A 14,609-nucleotide genomic window follows, 5' to 3' on the forward strand; every position below is an offset into this window, starting at 1 on the left:
GAAACATATACTTTTGAATAATATCAATTAGCAGTTTTTTTTAAACCGTCATCAAACAAGAAAGATGCAGTTTTTTAATGTATATGTTTAAAGTAAAGGTAAACTTCATATTCTTAAACTTCCAAAAAGGGGTGATTTGAATAAAAATAATAGTAATGTTAATAAGGTGCTGCCAGGTTAACCCTAGATAAGAACTAGAATCTTCCGATATTTTTAGCTTCAGACAAAAATAATCTTACTGTTTTATATAATAGGTCAATTTTGGTTGTTTTTTCCGACTAATATTTTGCTATCAATAATTCTAGAATTATGAAAATAAAATGAATGAAAAAAATGACATCTAGTGAGCACAAAATAAACTAAAATAAAGAACCAGTGAATGTGAGATGATTTAATTAAACTAATTTTGTGACGACAATACCGCCATGAAGCGACTTTGGATTCAGCTACTGCTTATTTCTCTCTTTGGTAAGTTATTTGCAGCACAATTGTTAACAATTTTGGATATAAATCTATAGTAACTTAATGTAGACTGCCACATATTCAATTTAAGTTTTTTTAAAAGTAAAAACAACTTTGAGTCTGGGTCATTCTTTTCTAGAGGCAATTTTTATTGGGAGGTTGTTGGTGGCCATTCACAAAATAGTCTTAAACCCTCCAAGGACCTTAGAAGCAGCATGGTAAAGAAGAACCATATCCGTTCAGCGGTCAGAGATATTTTTCGGTACATAAAGACAGATAGACAGCTTGTTACTTTTATATTATGAAAGAGTGGCTTCGCTGTACTATAAAATCAGTTTAAATATTGAATACAAGGTTAATTCATACTTTTAATTTTTTTCAATGACAAAGCTTTTCTGTAATTCAATTTTTTTTACATTTTGAAAGGTATCATTGAAATTGTATCATTGTATACACTAATTACACCATTAAAATAAAAAATAGAGGAGGTTTGAACTCTCTAATAAGGGCAAGGACCCTGTCCCGAATTTGTTTTGGGTCTTTAAAATTGTTCGTTTCTGAAATGTAAACACAGCCGGGTGCCTTCAAAGAATAAAAAGCAATTTGCTAGCAGACGAAAAGGGTCACTGTGTCTGGATTACACATATATACTTATAAATTTATTATTGCACCTGAGACCCTATCCCTAGTATAGCAGGGTTTCTTAACCTTGTATTAGCCAACCATTTCATAACCAAATTAAACATTTTATATTTAAACTATTTATAAACTTAGCATGCTTTCCTTTCCATGGCTATGATTCATCCTTGTTTTGTTGTACTAAAATTATGCCCCAAGTAGCCATATTCCAATTAATCATTTATTAATTGTTGATATTTAAATCACTGTGTCTTATTTAATGTTTTTAATTGGGTTGTACATTGTCATTTTTTTTATAATTTTCCCAGAAATTATTTTGTAAGGAATTGTTATGACAATAGAACAAAAATCAAAATAAATTTTCATATTTTTTAAGCGCAGCCGATTGGTTAATGTCCTGTAATACAATGGTCAGACAAAGTATCCTTCCTATTATATTATTTTGTCTGTAGCGAAGGATCTCGCTAAACACTGAACCGATAATTACAATGAAGATTATTATAGGTCCTTAGATGGTTGTAAGCTATTTTATTTTTATAAATAATTCTGAGTATGGTTAGAAAATTTTGGACTTTACAGTCTAGATTTTATATTCTTTGTAGGCCATAGGTTAGGTAGCTTTGTTGCTACTCATTTGTAAAGCAAATTTGTCCTTAATAGAATGACATATATTGTAGTCTATAATCAAGATCGAAAAAAAATCAAGTTTTGAACAATTATCTTTTTTGAAAACAAATTTGCAAAAACCATAAGATTAAAGCGTAAGAACTAAATATGCATAGATCACAAAGGGCGATTATATCCAATCATTCAAATAAAGCCTATTGGTATTAACTAGGTATTCACTTATACAAAATACAATGAATAATTTATTTTATTAGTATTTTTGACTTATTAATCAAAGAAACTAGTCGCTTCGCAATTAGCCTCTAGGGGCATTAAAATTAAAAGGTTGGTGGCCAAGCAATTTATTTACATAAGACAAAAAAATGCAATTTTCAAATAAAGTCTTGTTTATAAGTCACCGAGATTTTGAGGGACAGGCATACATACAAACGAATATTATTGTACATTATAATTTAAAATTTAGATTTCACAAAAATTTACCAACTTTATAATAAAAAGAATTAAAACAATAAGCTGATAGGTTAATTAATGACCCGGGACTTTTTCAATAAACTTTTTCTAATTCAACCCTTTTTATCAATTATACACTACAATTATTCTATTTTATATATCGATCATATTTAGTTAAATGCATGTATTGGTTGACAATCAAAAAGTTTAAGGATACTTAAAACAAGGACATCGCAATCATGTTTAGCTAATCTTTAAGCATTTGTCTGTCTGTCCAATGGATAAACTTTTATGTCTGGTACATATTTAAATAGACATGATATTATTCTACTCTTTGTCATATACTTTTAAAATTCTTTTTAATGTTTTATTCAAATTTTCAAAAAATATATTATCTTTAAGTTTTCTTTGATTGTCTATTATCAGAAAACCTTAATTGGCTTTAAAACAATAATCTTTAAATTGTTATTCTCTTGTTATAATGTTATTAAATCGATATAAATAAATAGAATGAGTTTAAAATGTATGTTTATTTCATTATATTTAAACTAATTTACTCTAAAGTCTAAAAGAATTGTTGTCAATTACCGTATATCGATGATTAGTGGTCAAACTTTACCTTTTCAATAGTCCATACTTTTTACTAATGGTAATTTACATGAAACATTTAACAATTGAAGCATAGGTAGGGAGGTTCTTTTTTATAAACAAGGACAATTATGTTCTTAAGTATCGCATTGTCATTTACTGTTAGGCATAACGGACAGACGGGTATAGTCCCTTTCGTAACATCGTACCTTATGGCGCGATTGTTCGTATTTTTCACAGTAGCTTTTCTCCTATTTCTAGCCCCTGCGGGGGGCTCTAACCCTGCGAGGCCAATTACCTAACCCTGTGGGGCAATCACCTAACCCAATATAACCTAACCTAACTTAGAATAACCTATAAAAAGCCATTTTTAAAAAACGACGAATCGCCCCACATGGGGCTATGTTACGAAAGGGACTATTCCCGGACAGACAAACCAATGTTACTACTTTAAATGTCACCAGTGACTGCGCCCCTTGCCTCGAGGAGATTTTTTAAAGGCACTTTCTCCTGAGATTGCGACATTACCCTCATTCAAAAAGTTGTAAATCTTCTCTAGACTTATAAGAAGCTACACTGTAAAGGAGAACCATATCGGTTTGGCGGCTAACGATATCTTACAAACAGACACACATTATGTTGCCTTTATATAAGAATAATTGATTTATTTTTCAGGTATAGATGTTGGGTTGAGCTACTGGCCCCAAGACTCTGGACATATCTATACAAACAATCAAAATAATAATCATGAAAAATCTTATTTTTTATCCAATACAGAGGTAAGTTATTATATTTTGGCTGTTTCCATAAAAGTGTCTGATGAGCAATTAACCCCTTATTAAAGGCTGGATGTAGTATTTTGTGTGTTTGTGTTTTATTTTAAATAAGGTTAGGCTGATTATATTGGAAAGCTAAGTATTTTTCAAAAATATTGGGTGGTGTCTGTGCCCGATAGGAGCTTTGAGGGAAAGCACCTTTCATCCAAACCATTACACTTTACACCATTGTAAAATTGTTATTTTTAGTTCAATTCTTTAATGCCAATTAAGTTATCAAACGTGATTTTAAGGTCAAGTTGTATTTAATTACATATAATAAAGCAAAAACTGTAGCATGTTTTAGAAACCTGAGATTGTATCACGTATAGCACAAGCTTGTCGATTGTTAGGAGATATCTTCTAAAAGCGTCATAACCATTGTGTAAAATTCAACCTACTGCTGCTATGTTAGATGTGCTACATAAATTGTTAGAGTAGAAAAAAATGTCTCAGTCAAATATAGGATCATCTCTACAGCATGCACTTTGGACTTCCAGACAGAGGTCGTGCAAATAAATGATTGGTTGTCTTTATTAGAAATTAACAAAAATAATTACTCTCTTTTTGTTTGTTAAATATGATTTATTTTTAGACATTTCGAGTGAGAATAGGTGGTGAAGTTACTTTACCATGTTATGTTGCAAATTTAGGTAAATATCATATTCCTATTCCTTCCTAATATATAAAGTAGTAAATGTTTTTTGTCTGTCCCAAAGGATCTCGCTAACCGCTGAACCGATATTGTTCTCATTTACAGTAAAGCTTCTTATAGGTCCTTGGAAGGTTTTTAGCTATTTTTTGGGGGGGTTTTACACCCCCCTCCCCCCAAAAATATTTTTTAAAATTCTTTTGAAACTCAAATTTAAAATTGGATACAGTCAACTTTTCCCCCTCCTACCAGTGCCCCTAGAGGCTTCTAGGGGGCGTAGCCGCTAGTTCCTAATATACAGAAGTTTTTTTTTCTGTAGCTTACGATTTCAATTCTACTGAACCGATTGGGTTCTCTTTTTTAGGCAAGCTCCTCTTTGGTCCTGTGATGGTTTTACGCTGTTTTATTTACAACTATTTAAGTCTTGGAATGTTTTTTTCTATCCTCGGCCTTTGAATACTGAGTCCCTAGATGCTAAGGGCGCAAGCTAGTATTTTATATTTTTGTCTATTATTGTAATAAACTAGAAAATTATATGTTAATAGCTCAGCAATAACAAACCAAAAATTGTTAAAAGACTAAAGAATTGTGTGTATCTGTGTGTTCCAAAAGATCTCTTAACAGAAGGGAAGATCTGGGGCTATTTTGGTATTTTTTACAACTAAACCCCGAACCACTTTATTATGCAATCTACATTTTCCTGGATATTTTGTCTACGGTAGTCCATAAGTGTACAGCTTTACAGTGCATTGTTTCTATTTGTTAAAGCAACACGTATGATAAAAGAAAAAGATTCTTTCTAAAGTAAAATGCTTATATTTCAATCAAAATCTATATTTTTTTTATTTTTTACCGATCCACGTCATTTTGCAAATTAAAAGAAAATCAACGAGAAAACGTTTGTTTTGCAGTTTTCTCCACTTTTAAAAAATGATTCTGATAAAATAACAATTTTTTAAGGGATTTATGCATTAATTATAATGAAAAACAGTTTCAGGTAGATTTTAATGATTTTTCTAAATAAGAAATAATTGAAAAAAAGAAATTCTATCCTTATCACTTTAGAAGACAGCTGCTGACCCCCAGTCTTATGGATGAAGCTAAATACATGTTAAATATAAAAATTACCCTGAAAAGTATACAAAAATGTTTTTTGATGTGTTAAAAAAATCCATTTTAAAATCTTGATTTTGAGGATGATGGCCTTTAAGATGCTCCTATTGGTGGTGAAGGTGAGCTGAATGTTATCTAAGTACATGACCATTACAACAACTTGTCTATTAACCTATGTACCATTTTTTGTAGTCATTGCAGCCTCCAGTGGAGCCTCTCGACATGAAATATAACCATTATCTAAAAACTAAATTATTTACTTTATGAATTTTAGTAATTAAAATTGCAATTTTTTTCTTTTTTAATATTGCTTGGCTGGAGGCTGCTATGACTACAAAAATTGGATCATAGTTCAATATATAAGTTTTCTTCAAAGGCATGCACTTTGATAACATTTAGCTCACCATCACCACCAGTAAGAGCATCTCAAAGGCCATCATCCTCAAAATCAAGATTTTAAAATGGATTATTTTAACACATCAAAAAACATTTTTGTATACTTTTCAGGCAAATTTTTATTTTTTACATGTATTTAGCTTCATCCATAAGACTGGGGGTCGGCAGCTGTCCTCTAAAGTGATAGGGATAGAATTTCTTTTTTTCAATTAAGACAAAATATCCAGGAAAATGTAGATTGCATAATGAAGTGGTTCGGGGTTTAGAAACTTTCTAGTTTATCATAAGTATATTTTTTGAAAGCAAGTTTTTAAAATATTGTTTGTATGTAAGAGGGTTAATAAATTAGAAGGAAAGTAAATGAAGGACCATTCCATGAGATTGAGGAGATAATGAGATAGAAGCTGCATAGAAAATGAAACATTAAAATTGAGAAACTGTTTAGATACTATAGGGACTTAAGGAAAAAAAAAATTATAGAATGAATGGATATTATTTGAGGAAAAAATCAAGTTGTTTTTTTTTATTAAAAGGTAACGATGTTATAACATGGACAACAGGGGACAGACTGCTAACAGCAGGTACAAAAATATCATTCATCAGAAAGTAATATGTTGTAAGATTGACCTACTCTCTAAAAGATTTCTTTTTTAAGTTACGTTTCATATCAATATTAAAATAAAGTATCATATCCTTTAATTACATGTCAGTATATGGAAAATAAAGGGGTTTGACTTGTGCTTAACCAATATAACCTAAGCTAACCTTACATAAAGTAATAAACAAACAAAACAAAAACTAGCCACAATTATCTAATTCTTGAGCTCGACAAGGCACTTCGAGGGAAATTTTGTGATGTCCAAAAATATTATAATTTATTTGTAGGTCCTGTAAAAGTGTATAACGAGGAAAGACTTATTCATAATCACAATGGAAGTGAAATAACATTGAGGTAAACATAAATTAACACTCATTAATATATGTGTACTTGTTAACTTTTAAAGCGTATCCACTATAAATAATATGGGGTACTATTTTTTTGATGAATATTCTAGAACTTAAAAAAAAATTATGAACCTTTATAACGTTTCACTTATAAAGAAATGCATAAAAACATAAGATTTTTTAATGAAATAATATCAAGAGATTGTTTTAAAAGAATATTTAATTAATACATTAATTATGTATAGAAAATACAATGTTAAAATGCACTTTTCATGTTTTATCTTTGTAGTACAGCTTCTCTAAAAGTTGCAAATGTATGCATCACACTCTTTTTTTAAAAATTGCATCGTCGTTTTGATTGCTTTTTTACAATAAATCTATCTAAGAGAATGCCTTTTTAAACTTCTTTTTTCCCTATAATGCTGTTATTTTAATATTATTGTTATCCTATACAATGTAGCTTCTTATAGTTCCTGGAACGATTTATAACTATTTTTGAGAGTACCCCTTCCAAGAGAAATCACCCTAGAATTTAAAGAAAAGTTTAAACACCCCTCAAACTTGTCACGAGAGGCGTAGCTGCTAGTTTATTATCTAACAACAAGTTGCAATTAAGTTTGACCTTTAATTATACATGCTTCTTTACATACTTTTACTTTCTTTAGATAAACTATTAATTAATTTATATTTAAATGTAATTATCCAATAAGGTTTTTCTGACTGTAGCAAAAGATATCATAATATATTCGTCTGAATTTGTTTTACTTATAAGGGAAGCTTTATAACTATCATGGGATGGTTTTAGGCTATTTACCTCACTTAACCCGGCCTCTCCTAGATGTTTGGAGCGCAGCTGCAAGTATAATTTAAAGAATTAGCTATGGTCTGATTTAGCTTCTACAAAAGGTTTTAACAGAAAGGTTGTTCTAAAATTAGCAACAGATATTTTTAAAACTAAAAATTTAGTAAAATTTTGTGGCTATTTTTCCTTGTATGTACTTTTTTTGCGTGTGTATATTCTTGGTCTACAGGGTATATGTAATCAATTTATTTGTAGGCTGGTAGCTATTTACGTTTGATTTATCAGAATGCCTATTGTATAATCATCCAAGACCACTCGTATTTGAGTAACATTCTTTATAATTTACAAGGACAGTTTTTTCCACAAGTAGCACAGCAATGAAAATAAAAAAAATATAAAAATAATATGTTTTCCTTAAATAACAGGGGTGTGCGTTTATATGTGTCTTTTTTATGTAAGATCTTCCTAATTGCTCTACCGATATGGCTCTCATTCACAGTGGAGATTTTTTTTAGCTCAAAGATTGTTTACTTTGGGGGAGGGTACCTCCAATATTTTTTTCAAAAACGCCCCCAAAAGGCCCCCAGATAATATTTTAGAGCTAGTCGCTAGTTTACGCAAAAAATTAGGAAATTTGAGTTATTTTTAATGTTAAGTCTATTTTCTTCTGTTTTATCATACAAAGGCCAATTATAGAATAGCTGAACAGGAAATAAATGTTTAGAGAGATAATAGATTATCCGTAACAAAGCTTACTTAGACCTTTGCATTCAATTATCTTGAGGTGGGATATTAAAATTATAATTGGATATTTGACTATAGGATTGATAAAAAATATTTTGAAAATTCTTTCTTTTAATTTCAAAAAAGGAGTTTATAATTATAAAAGGTTTTATCAGCGTTAAGTGATATAAAAATTTTATAATACGGTTACACTATGGCCGATTATAATTTTACAAACCATCTTTGAAAGAAAACGAAAATTATTTCATCAATTTTCTTACATATCACAATTTTATACTAAGCAAAAAACTTGTTTTGTGTTTCAACATCGTATTATATTGGATATACAGTCAAAAGTTTTGCTAATATCTAGCTGAATAAAAATAACAAAGTTATCTATAATACAAAGTAGAATGATGTATGTCCGTCCGTCTGTCTGTCTGTCTGTCTGTCCGTCTGTCTGTCCGTCCCTTAAGATCTCAGTAACCACTGAACCGATTGGATTTTACTCTTCAGGGAATATACCTACTGGTCCTGTGGTGGTTTTAGGCTATTTTCTTGGGGGGTGGGACACCCCCAACCCCCCAAAAAACAAAAAAATCATCCCCCCATTTTTTTTTTTTTTTTTTTTTTGAAGATTTCCTTGGTCCTTTTACGAATTTCGCTAAAAAAAATTTTGATCACCTCTTGGGTCAAAGCCCCTAGAGGCTAGGGGCGAAGCCGCTAGTTGTATACTAAACGTATAATATATTTTTGTAAATTGCATCTTATGAACACTGAAGTGAAATTTTCTAGAAATTTTTTTTCAATTAGAATTTTGGAGGGTACCACTTCGCTTCTTAGAGCACTCACCCTGGAACCCTCCTCCCACCCCCCCCCCCTCGATTTTGTACTAGTATTTTTAAATATAAAATTTGATGGTTTACACCCATTCACTCTAGAGGCCTCTGTGGGGTAAAGCAGCTAGTTTTATGTATATAGAAATGAAAAATACGTATAAATTGGTTTCCTGCATAAGGTGTGATAAGAAATAAGCAGCTTTATTTTTATGTATATATGTACTATGTATGTATTAATCAGGAATAGAAGAGATAAAATCAAAGTATAGAATAATAACTGCATATTATTAGATTTTCAAGAAAATTATTTTGAATGTCCCATTAATGCAACTATTTCAGAAACTTTTCCATCTCACAGAAATTGGTTTTTATTTGTTAGAAATGGTAGGAGGGGGGTGGGGGGGGGGGTAGGGTGTCCCAATAAAAAAAAACCTAAAAGAAGATCCTAATCGGTCCAGCGGTTAAAGATATAATAATCTTCATAAAGAGGGAAAGACATCGTTCTATTTTATATTGTACTTATATGTTCATATTTCGACTAGATATACATATTTTACTTTTTTGTCGATACAAATACAATATATTCCTGATTCTAGTAAATAATTTGTCGATTAGAATAATCTTCGATAAATAAAACATAATTATGCATAATTCTCACATTTGCAGTCTTTTAATAAAGTACTTATTAGAAATAATAGAAATTTTGTTCGTTGAAATGTTAATTGAATATAAAAAGAAACTTAATGGCATTGACTTTTAAAATTCTTTTAATTAAATTATGTAATATGTTAACAATTACTCTATAACTAGAGTCTGTATGAACATCCAAGCTTTTTCATTTTGGGGGGTGGTAAAAAGGCGCGCGAAGCGCTCCTAAAAAAATTCTACAGGAATTATTTTTTTTGGTGGGGGGAGGGCTAGAGTAATTATCCCCTCCAAAATTGTTTTGGTTGGTAGATATCCCCTATTAAAAGTTAGGGTATATTTTATATGCGGGGGGGGGGGAGGTTTGTTAAATATTTTTTTTTCTTCTAAATTCCTTTGTAAGGGGGTAATCACCACTTTACCTCCCCTCCCCCTTGGACGTTCTTGTGAGGTAGTTATAAATTTCAAAGCAATGTGTCAGAATATTTGGTTTATCCTTACATTAAAGTAATTGTCTGTCTCTGTGCGTTTTGTATCGCTTGTAAGATTTTGATAACCGCTGAATCAAAAAAGGCATCCTTTACAGTGAAGCTTATGACAGGTTCAGGTGAGGTTCCTTGGTGTAGATAGTGTTTTAATCAATATTATATGTTTTTTACTCCTTACCTAAAATTATTTTTATTTTAGTAGGTATGTCATATATATCATTTTACCGACCTTAAACCTGCATGAAATCCGTACGCTAAATTAATATTTGATGTAACCTATTAATTGTCAATTAACAAGAATATAAAATCCGTGAAAATAGAAATTGGTACATCCCCATTGATGGTACATAGAGTTACCCCTTCTGTAGATTACGTTCAGTTGTTGACTCTCATCTTAATAACCTTAACCATATCCAATCAGAATGCAAAAAAAAAGTCACCAAAGTTCTTAAGCCAGATTTTATTATTAAACTTTGGGGGAACGTGTAATTAACAGCTCAAATTCCCCTTCCTCCGTACAAAAAAAGAAAATATACAATATACCTATGTAGATAGACAATCGATTATTATAATCACATACACTGAAAGGGTAAACCAATCATATTTGAAGTTTGAATATTTCTTGAAAAATATTAAATAAATCAAAACTAGGGTGATTTCGTAGTGAAATATTACTGTTTATCAATATTTTGTAAATATTATTTTCCCGTAAATATATTAAAATTTCTTAATATCCCATGTACCCCGGAAGTCCAAACTTCACACCTTTCTGTATATTTCCTAACACATAGAAGGGGAATATTTAAATTGAAAATCTGAATATACTAATATATATTAACAGAGGGTAATATCTTGTTACCTTCTCAGCTGGTCAACAAATATTAAAAAATATGTTTTAATATTTCAAAACCCGCTAAATTAGAATAAGGTTTGGTGAATATATTTTTGATGTATATTCACTAAATCTCGTAAGTACTGAAATAAATATAATCTATTTTTCCTTATTCCGTTCAATTTTGCTTCGACTCTTATACATTTATATTCTGATTATTCAGTTCTGACACTATACAAGTGTTAATGTCTTTTTGTCCTACCGTTTCAGTGCTTTTATGGATGTTGTCATCCTTGTTAATTATGTTTTCGTTGGCTTTAGATCTTAGGGACTTTTATTGAATTTTGATTGGTTTGTTCATTTAGTTCAGTGTCTAAACTTTTCAACCTCTAATTTTATCTACAGATGGGGCAAGACTGTGTCTCATCATTTATCGGCCATTGTATGTTGTCATGTAAGTGTAACTTTTTTCTTTAATTAAGTGTATTTTTTTTGAATGTTTCTTCCAATGATTTTAAAAGTTAGTCATGACTTGACTTGTTGTTTGCCTTTTTTTCAATATGAAAAGCCACAGAGACTATGGCTGGCGAACCCTGAATGAAAGAAAAGCTTTTCTAGTATGGCTTTGAAACCAATTAATATCCGCTGCATTTTCCATAATTTTCCACGGATATTAAAATAAAAAAGTTTGCATCCTTTAATACACCAATTTATCAGCCATTGTCTTATCAAAATTAAACTAGGAAACGGCTATACTTTATTTATTCCACTCCTTGGGGGGGGGGGGGGGCTATAAACATAGATATCATACGTGTCCTGTGACTTTACAAAGCCGGTCCAGGATATCATATTCTTAATGAATTCCGGCGAGGGGGGGGGGGTTGTTTTACAATGATGCATAAATGATGAAAATTAGCTATTTATCTATTAATTATACATTTAATATATTTTAAGTACAACTACGGACAAACAGACATCCTGTTAATTTTAATGTAAAACAGTAAACACACATGAAAGAAAGTAGGGGGGGGGGGGTAGTATTTATCCGTATCATATTTCGCTTTACCATAGAGGGAAAGGGGTTGGCGTTGCGTTGGGATAGGATAGGAGGATAGGACATTTGAGGATAAATTTAATTCCCCTCTCATCTCTAAATATAATAATATAACTATTCATTATCATAAACAGCTTTCCACAGACATTGAAATTCTTTCTTATTATTATTTGATTAGAATTGAAAATATCCTAAATGCCTACACCAATTTATCAGCCATTGTCTTATCAAAATTAAAATAGGAAATTTATTTAATATTATATATATTCATAATTCTCCTCCTATTCTATCTATTCTTAATGAATTCCCGCGGCTTGGGGGGGGGGGAGGGTTTACAATGATGCACCAATAATGAAAATTAGCTCTTTATATAATATACCAAATACTCAAGTTTTTAAAATTTTGTCTTATTTTTCTACATAAATAAAAGTAAATCATTGTGTTTTTTGTTATATTTAAACATTGCTATTCAATATGTTTCTTTTTATTTAAACATTTTTGTACGAACACCGTGGCTGACCCAAAGATCAAATATCGTCCGTCTGTCACTAATTTTACTTTCATTTACTTACTTTAACTTACACTGCATTTTAAAAGCAAAGCTTTTCTATAATTTTCTATAATTAGGATCGGTTAATTACTGTAACTTACACTGCATTTTAAAAGCAAAGCTTTTCTATAATTTTCTATAATTAGGGTCGGTTAATTAGAGTCTTCCAAAAAAATTAACTTACAATTTTGCCCTGAATCTTTAAGTGTTAATATCCGCTTTTATGGAAGAAGAAGTTATAAAAAATCCTTGTTAGTTCCAAAATGAGGGTGGGGGAAGGGGAAGATAACATGACACCTAGGCTTTATAAGTTAACCCCCCCCCCCAAAAAAAAATAAAATCCCCTATATGACGATTGATATATATGATTTTGAGTTTTGACCCATCCCCCCCCCTTCCCTATTTAAGAAGGGTTGACCAAAATGAGGGTGGGGGAAGGGGAAGATAACATGACACCTAGGCTTTATAAGTTAACCCCCCCCCCCAAAAAAAAAAATAAATCCCCTATATGACGATTGATATATATGATTTTGAGTTTTGACCTCTCCCCCTCCCCCCCCCCCCCAAGAAATAACAAAAACATATGGTAATAGATAAAAGTTCCCCTTCTAACTAAGCGAAGCTTTTCTATAATTTGTATAAAAGGGTAAACCGTAAATGGATTAATTAAAATAAAAGATATATGTTGGCGTCGGCTATGAAGGCTTTTGGCCCGTGTTTTACAGACGGACAGAATACTTACTTATAATTTTGATTATACTAAATATACTTATACGTTTATGTTAATGTTTTGCATTAATGGATATTGTCATCCTTGTTAAAAATTTTCCACTCCACACATCCCAAATAACAAGCCGGAAGGTGATAATAGAAAGTTATAGTTATTAAGGAAGATTAATAATTTTAGCAAAAAAATAACACAAGTTCCCAAAGTTTTATAATAGCGTTTTCTTATTCGTTGGCTTAACAACTTTAGAGTTTTATTGAATTTTGATTAGTTGTTTCATTAAATTGAGTGTCCAAACGTTTCAACCGCTAAATCTAATCTACAGAAGGGGTAATTTTGTGTATCATCATTGGGGATAGACATCAATTTATCGCTCATTGTCTTATACCTTTAGCTCCTTGAACTATATCTGTTATCACCCTAGTAAAGCTATTAATCAAGATAATAAAACAAAATAATATCAATCATATTTATTTTATATAAAAAAGAAGTATTAAAACAATTTTTATCAGAAGCAGTTTTGGGAAATTCGCATATTTTGCAAATGGAGTATTAGTAGAAAATTAGGATCATGGAAAGAAAAACGAAGTTGCGGGCTTCATCGTACGTTCACAGTAGCTTATGAAGATTAGGTTAGGTTAGGTAAAGTAAATTTTAATGATTACCCGACAGGGTTAGAAAATATGCACCGCTTTTTGCTTCTTATAATTTCGGTATTTTTTAATTAACGTTAAGCTACAAAAAAAGCCAAGAAAGTTCTAGAAAATATGCCAAGGTTCCGTGATTCCTAATCATGCAAATCACATGATATTTAGCTAAAAAATATTTTATATTCTGTCCAGAAGGGTAGTGAGATATTACAGAATTTTAATATTTTATATCCCCTATATTTTGGACTATTTCACACCTCTCGGACAAGGGTCAGTATATACTCGTATATGGAAATATAATAATAAACCCCTTACACCCGATATTATCAGACTTTTTCCCACGGACCCCAAATAAAACGAAAATTAGCCGTTTATTGCCCTAACTTGAACATTTACAGAGTCAAAATAATATTTGAAACTTCACATATGACTGGGGTAAACCATTTAAAATAATGTAGAATTTAGAACAATTAAAATTGTCCTTTTCTGTATCAGTCATTATTCAATTAAAGTATGTCTGATGTATTAGATAATATATAATTAAAGTATGTCTGATGTATTAGATAATATATAGATAATTGCACTTATTATTTGGAAATAATTAAATAAGGA

General features: G+C 30.7%; 1 protein-coding gene across 1 annotated transcript in view; it reads left to right on the forward strand.

The window, feature by feature from the left end:
* The first annotated feature begins 302 nt into the window (after positions 1 to 302).
* The window catches only part of LOC145324214 (limbic system-associated membrane protein-like), a 38,672-nt gene continuing 24,365 nt past the window's right edge, over positions 303 to 14,609 (forward strand). The window contains exons 1-5 of the mRNA XM_080166839.1: positions 303 to 468; positions 3,442 to 3,545; positions 4,177 to 4,234; positions 6,276 to 6,323; positions 6,628 to 6,694. Of these exons, the coding sequence (XP_080022965.1) occupies positions 426 to 468; positions 3,442 to 3,545; positions 4,177 to 4,234; positions 6,276 to 6,323; positions 6,628 to 6,694 (320 nt within the window). The 5' untranslated portion in view covers positions 303 to 425. The remainder of the gene's footprint in view (positions 469 to 3,441; positions 3,546 to 4,176; positions 4,235 to 6,275; positions 6,324 to 6,627; positions 6,695 to 14,609) is intronic.

This window comes from Acartia tonsa, chromosome 7, assembly GCF_053477335.1.
Source record: "Acartia tonsa isolate MP-2025a chromosome 7, ASM5347733v1, whole genome shotgun sequence".
Taxonomy (NCBI): Eukaryota; Metazoa; Arthropoda; class Copepoda; order Calanoida; family Acartiidae; genus Acartia; species Acartia tonsa.